At 41.4% G+C, this 7,022-nt stretch overlaps 1 protein-coding gene across 1 annotated transcript in view; it reads right to left on the minus strand.

Moving 5' to 3' along the window:
• The window catches only part of KIAA1549L (KIAA1549 like), a 136,719-nt gene that overhangs the window by 119,647 nt on the left and 10,050 nt on the right, over positions 1-7,022 (minus strand). Inside the window, exon 6 of the mRNA XM_007468083.1 lies at positions 902-1,064. Within this exon, the coding sequence (XP_007468145.1) occupies positions 902-1,064 (163 nt within the window). The remainder of the gene's footprint in view (positions 1-901; positions 1,065-7,022) is intronic.

Below are 7,022 nucleotides of genomic sequence, written 5' to 3' on the forward strand. Positions count from 1 at the left end.
CCCCTAGTATACGGAAAGTCACAAAAGCTTGCCATTAAACAAACATTAAAAAAAAACTCTGAGTGTCTACTGTGTGCTAAGAAGTACATTCACACACATTATCTCACTTATCTACAATATATAAAAGAAGGAAATAGAAACAATTTTGCTAATACATGTTTAAAAAAAAACTCGCCCAGTGACCTTTAGAAATGTACCAATGATTAAATTTAAGAGCATAGATCTTTACTTCCTTTGGCTACCAAGTAAATGTTTGGGTACAAAATGTAGGCTGCATCGTCTTCCAAGTCTATGCCTGCTGCATGGTAATGAGGATTATGTAACTGAAGCATTAGAGGAAGATGAGGCCACAAGCCTATGGGGACTTCATCAAGTGAAATCACGATGCTGACTGCACATGAGTTGCATTATAATATCTATAGCCTGGGCAAGGGCTGTAGGCCCAGGAACATTTGCTGATGGCAGAAGTGGAGGAAACCATAGCAACCCAGATTGCCACGAGGACACATGCCATACCAGGCAGTGTTATAAGCTCAGAAGGCAGACTGCTTGGGTTCAAACCCCGGGTTCCATGTCTCGCTAGCTATGTCAGAGTAGGCATCTTGTTAAAACTCTTGGAGTTTCAGTTTTCCCATCTGCAAAATCGGGTTAATTTTGCACCTACCTTATAGGGTAGTTGTGAGGATTAAATGAGATACGAGATAAGTGACGGGTAAAAGCACCTAGTGCTTTTTTCAACGTGTAATAAAGTTTTCATCAATTCAATCCCCATTGATCACATATTTCGGTTGTGATATAAAGACAAAAGAGTTAGCATGTGGCCTGGCACCATGGAGGTTTGCTAAACAGACAAGGCCCCGGAGAAGATGGCAGAGTCCCTGTAGGACGTGGACATACTCACGTTCGGCGATGGTGAGCGGCGGGTAGGTGAGGTAGAACCCCACCAGCTCAGCGGAGAGCTGGCGGAGGAGGCTGCTGGCCACGGTGCCGTTGAGGAAGGAGCTTCGATTGCCCACCACGTACACCAAGGTGACTGTCTGGGAGGCGTTGGACGTGCTCACCATCTGAATCGACACAGGAGGAAAGGGGAGGGAGACATGCCAAATAAGATGAGGGTCTGTTTCATGGAGGCCGTGGGAGGCGAAGTTTAAGGGGAAGTTGAGGTTAGGGATGAAAGGGAGGTGGGAAGAGAGCAAGGAAGAGATAAGAATAACAATAGTTGTCACTTACAGATTGCTTGCTTACATGCCAGACATAGTGCTAAGGGCACATGATCTCATTTAATCCTCACCGCAACCCTAGGAGGTGTATCCTGTTATGACTCCCTTTTACAGAGGAGGAAACTGAAGCCCAGAATGATCAAGGGACTTGCCCAAGGTCACACAGCTAATAAGTGACAGAGACAGGATTCCAACCCAGGCAGTCTGACTTCGGGTTTTAACCACTGGTGTGTGTATCTTTTCCAGGGGCTAAATGGTCTCAGGCTACTTTTATGGTTCTGAAAATACACAATAGAGCATAGGAATGGTAAATTTAAGGAGGACTCAAATGCTCAGACAGAGAAAGCCTGAGTCAAACTTATGGGGGTTTTAAAGTTGAAAGGACAGGGAATGCACACCATCTATCATCGACCTAGTCATGGACAGCGTGACCGAACCTGATGACAAAAAGAATTCAGAAATAGAAAACAGCTTCTTTAGAGAGAGATTCCATTTCCTTGTGGTCTGTTAATTCAATGTAAAACATGTTAATATTACTATGAGATGGTGTGGTTTTCTTCTCGAATCTTGTCTAAGTCAGTTTTTTAGTTATGAGGAAATGAGACTTTTATAGGTCAATGTATACATAAAAATATCCCACAGATGAGATTTGGAAAACAGATGCGGTAGGAAGGCATTCCGCCTGGTGAGACACTCTTTATGGGCTTCTGTGCTGGCGTCTGCCCCTTCCCCCTCCAGATCCATTTGCCACCCTGCCCTCATTCTGCTCAGCGCCCCCAGAGGCAGACCCCTGTGGACCACGTCAATGGGCTCCTTGGCCCCCTGGCTTCAGCTGCAGGGAGCTCAGGAGGATGTGGGAGAGGAGGAGGAGAGGTCAGAGAGCTGGTGTCAGGGACTCCCTCCCGTGGGGTCACAGCTCATGTTGGGCAGCTCTGGCCTCAGGCTTCCCACAGCTGCTGGCTCCTCTCACCGCATCAGCCCCAACTGTCACAGCCTTGGCAGCTGCACTGTCCCTGTGGTTTCCCTAGAGCCCGCCCACACTTCTATAAAGTCCTTTTCATTGGACTTTCCTCAAATTATCTTCATTTGAATGTGTCCTCTCTTTCTGCCAGAAACTGATACCCAGTCTGTCCCAGACCTTTGTGTGCTCAGACATAAATATCTCTGCAACGTTCCTTTTAAACCTTACTTTGAATAAGACCGTCAAGAATAGCTCCTTCATGTTATTTCAAACTTGTTCCCATAAGTGGAAGTTCCTTTTAAATTCTCTAACACAGTAGCTAGAGTCCCATGATTAATGATATACGGAGTCAACTTTTCTGGTCAACTCTTACTTCCTCTCCAACAGTATTTCTGGAATGTGGTTTAGCCACAGATATTCATGCCTCTCCCAAGGTACCAAGAAAAAAGGCACTTCTTTCTGAATAATTCAAAAGACCTCACTGCACTGTCACCTAAAAAAAATAATAACTTTGCAACCTTCATCTCTATTCTGAACACTCTATTTTTTTGCTTTTCAACAAAACTAAATCTCACTGGATCCCAAAGAGCTTGCAATATAGTATCTCTGTACATACTACACTCGACCAGGTAATTATACATTTTTTCAGATGAGAATTTTTTATTGAGGAGACAACATTGACATACAACATTATATTAGTTTCATACTTCTTCGTGGTAAAATACACATTACATTTTAACCATTTAAGGTGTACAGTTCAGTGGCATTAAGTACATTCGCATTATTGTGCAACTGTCACCACCATCCATCTCCAAAACTTTTTCATCATCCCAAACTGAAACTCTGTACCTACTAAATAACGCCCCATTTCTTCCTCTTCCTAGCTCCTAGAAACCACCATTCTATTTTCTCTCCTATTAACTTGACAAAACTAAATACTTCTTATAAGTGGAATCATACAGTATTTGACCTTTTGTGACTGGCTTCTTTCACTTAGCATGGTGTCTCAAGGTACATTCATGTTGCAGCCTGTGCCAGAATTTCCCTCCTTTTTAAGGATTAATAATATTCCATCGCATGTATATACCACATTGACTTATCCATTCACCCATGGATGGACACTTAGGTTGCTTCCACCTTTTGGTTGTTGTGAATAATGCTGCTATGAACACCGGTATTCCAATATCTGTTCAAGTCCCTGGTTTCTTGGGTATATACCCAGAAATTGAACTGTTGGACCATATGGTAATTCTATGTTTTTTGAGGGAACGCCATACCGTTTTCCACAGCAGCTGCACCATTTGACACGTCCACGAGCAGTGCACAAGAGTTCCAATTTCTCCCTACCAATGCTTATTATTCTCTCTTTTTTTATATAATAGCCATCCTCAATAAGTGTGAGTGGTATTTCGTGGTTTTTATTTGCATTTCCCTAATGATTAGTCACGTCAAGGCACCACTTCATGTCCTTATTGGTTACCCGTATATCGTCTTTGGAGAAATGTCTATTCAAGTCCTTTGCCCATTTCTTACTTGGGTTGTTCGGTTTTTTTCTTGCTGAGCTGTAGGAGTTCTTTACATAGTCTAGATATTAACCCCCTATACATACATGATTAGAAAATATTTTCTCCCATTCTGTGGGTTGCCTTTTGATTATGTCCTTTGAGCCACAAAAGTTTTTAATTTTGATGACATCTAACTTATTTATTTTTTCCTTTGTTACCTGTGCTTTTGGTGTCATATCAACAAATCACTGCCAAATCCAATGTCATGAAGCTTTTTTCCCCTATTTGCTTCTAAAAGTCCTACAGTTTTAGCTCCTACATTTAGGTCTTTGATCCGTTTTGAGTTAACTTTTGTATACGGTGTTAGGTGAGGATCCAACTTCATTCTTTTGCTTGTGGATATCCAGTTTCCTAGTAGTACTGGTTGAAAAGACTGTCCCTTCCCCCCACCAAACGGTCTCATCAAAAATCATTTGACCATATATGTAAGGGTTTATTTCTGGGCCCTCTATTCTGTTCCATTGGTCCATACGTCTGTCTTTATGCCAGTACCATACTGCTTTGATTACCATAGTTTTGCACTAAGTTTTGAAATCAGGAAGTGTGAGACCTCCAACTTTGTTTTCCTCTTTCAAGATTGTTTCGGCTATTTGAGGTCCCTTGATATTTCAGGTGAATTTTAGGACGGATTTTTCTATTTCTGCAAAAAACATCACTGGAATTTTGATAGGGATTGCATAGGGATCATTCTGGGTAGTATTTGACATCATAACAATACTAAGTCTTCCAATTCATGAGCACAGAATGTCTTTCCATTTATTTGTGTTTTCTTTACTGTACTCTTTTTTTTTTTTTATAGCTAAGAAAAGTGTGACCATTCTTGAGGGCTGCTTAACAACAACTTCATAAATAAGAAGAGATCCACAGGCCTGAAACCAAGGTCATGTCACTGTTCCTTGATAGTCATGCCTTGTCCCTTGCAGGGGATACTTTCCCATTACCCCTCTACTCTTAGACTCGTATGGGTTCTGACCATATCTCTTACTTCCCATTCACTCATGCCATGATTCATTTAGCTAATTAGACCCACAACGCTGACAGAATGGAAAGCTGTTGTTTTCATTCTTAGTATCCATTCTCCCTTCTTCCTTGTCAGCACCACAATTCTCCTTGGGGAAACACCTCCTCCTCTCCAATCAGTTCATGTGCTTTGGGTGCAGTTGTCCCACTCAGGTTCCAGGAGTGGGCATCTCAGCCAGACTTAGTTGACTGGGATATTTCATATCCTCGACCACAGTTACTGGTCCAGAAATGGGCATGTGATCCAAGAGGGTTCAATGAAAACTAATCCAGGATTTTGACTGGAATGACACAAAAAAGGCACTCTGGATCCATGAGACTGTAAGTAATAAGGATGAGGCAAACCTGGAGGTGCCAGGGGCCTGAGGATGATGCCGCCCAGAGCAAGGCAAGCCAAGAGACGAAGAGAGAACTTCATGAAGAAATCATGTAAGCACCTGGATCCAATTGCTCCTGAAGTAAGGAGCTGTGAACCTTTCGGTTACATGACCCAATCACTTCCTCTTTTTGCATAAGCCTGTGAGCTTGGATTCTGTTGCTTATAACCAAAAAGTCCTAACTGAGTCTACTATACTCTAGCCCCTAATATCAATGCTATACAAGTAAAAAATAATTAAGTCACTTTTTCGATGACTCTCTGAACAAATTAAATATTTACATGGTCTTATTCCACAAAAGATCCAAGGTGCCCCACAAATTACACTTAATACAATAAAATGGTAACTTATTAATTACAAAACCAGGTTCTGAAAAAACAGATTGAAGACAACCCTGGGGGGATGATTAGCATGTAGCAATCTATGCATGATATAGGGGCCTAGAGGGTTACTAAATCCACACAGCAACTTTGGCTCTGGGCTTCCTGCCAGTCAAGGCAAAAAGTGAAAGAGCATTAATAAAACAATTCACCCAAAGCTGTGGATATGTTCAAGAGCATCTAAAATCTATTTAGATGCAATTATCTAATTGCCCATTGTAGTCTTTTCCAAGGAATGTTTGTTACTTGCTTTATAAAGTTTCATCTCACGGCCCCTGACTATCATATGACAACACAGGAGAGGCTTCTTAAGGCCAAGGGCAGCTTATTTATCTTGGTGTCCCTTCCAGTGCCTGATAAAGAGAAGCTGGTCGATAAGTCTGTGCTTCTTGAATATAATTAGAATATGTTCCACTGCCAAGCTCCAATAAGACTCATGTACCTGTGAGGATCATAAAGGCAATCAGAAAGAAAAAGGAGCTGAGTCACACTCCTTACATAAATCTTATGTCTGTGACATGTTTTCAGATCTCAGTCTAATATGAACCAGATCATAATGAGACACTTCCATATATACTTTGGGTGAATCTAGAAAAGGACGACTGCTCATTCAAATTAAAATGTATGCTTTTCACATCACATTGGCTTTGCTGATAATTCACTTATGCCAAATGTCAATTTTAAAACCACTGGGTTTAATTGCAAAGGCTTTTAGTTCAGTAAAAACAGAGACATTAGTTAGTACAGTTAATTAGAGAAATTCGGGGACTGGATGAATATGATTAAGAAGCATCTGTCTTTAGTGAGATGTTATCAATATAACTGTAAAAAATGGGTCTGAGAAACGCTTTTGGCAGCATGTCTACTGTAAATCCAGGAAGTTGAAATACAGTATACCAGGAGTGGGATTGCCCTGTAAGATAATGCATATGCTTGCCAAAAATTTCATCAAGGATCCCATTTCTGCATTGTATTGATGCTAGTAGAGCATGGTGGATTAGAGTATGGGCTTTGGCTCAAGTCCTAATTCCATTCCTTACCAACTGTGTGACTTTCTGGAAGTTTCCTACCCTTCTCTCAGTTCCCTCTCCTGTGAAATGCTGACAATAACACCTCAGAAGGATGTCTTGAGTATTATGTAGCAAAACATTTATAAAACACTTAGCACAGTCCTGGCACACAGTAAACCCTAAATATAAAATGTGTGTGTGTGTGTGTGTGTGTGTGTGTGTGTGTGTGTGTGTCTAAAATAAGGTGATTGTTCGTGTGGATGCCTGGAAAACAATTCAAAGAAAATCACAGAATAGGCAAATCTTGATGAGTTAGCTATTTAGAAATGATTCATTTTATATGCGACATTTGACATATAGAGTATATTCTAGTTCATTTTTTAAAAATAATAAATGGGGGCTTCCCTGGTGGCGCAGTGGCTGAAAGTCCGCCTGCCGATGCAGGGGACACGGGTTCGTGCCCCGGTCTGGGAAGATCCCACATGCCGC

Source organism: Lipotes vexillifer, unplaced genomic scaffold (assembly GCF_000442215.2).
Source record: "Lipotes vexillifer unplaced genomic scaffold, Lipotes_vexillifer_v1.1 scaffold451, whole genome shotgun sequence".
Lineage (NCBI taxonomy): Eukaryota > Metazoa > Chordata > Mammalia > Artiodactyla > Lipotidae > Lipotes > Lipotes vexillifer.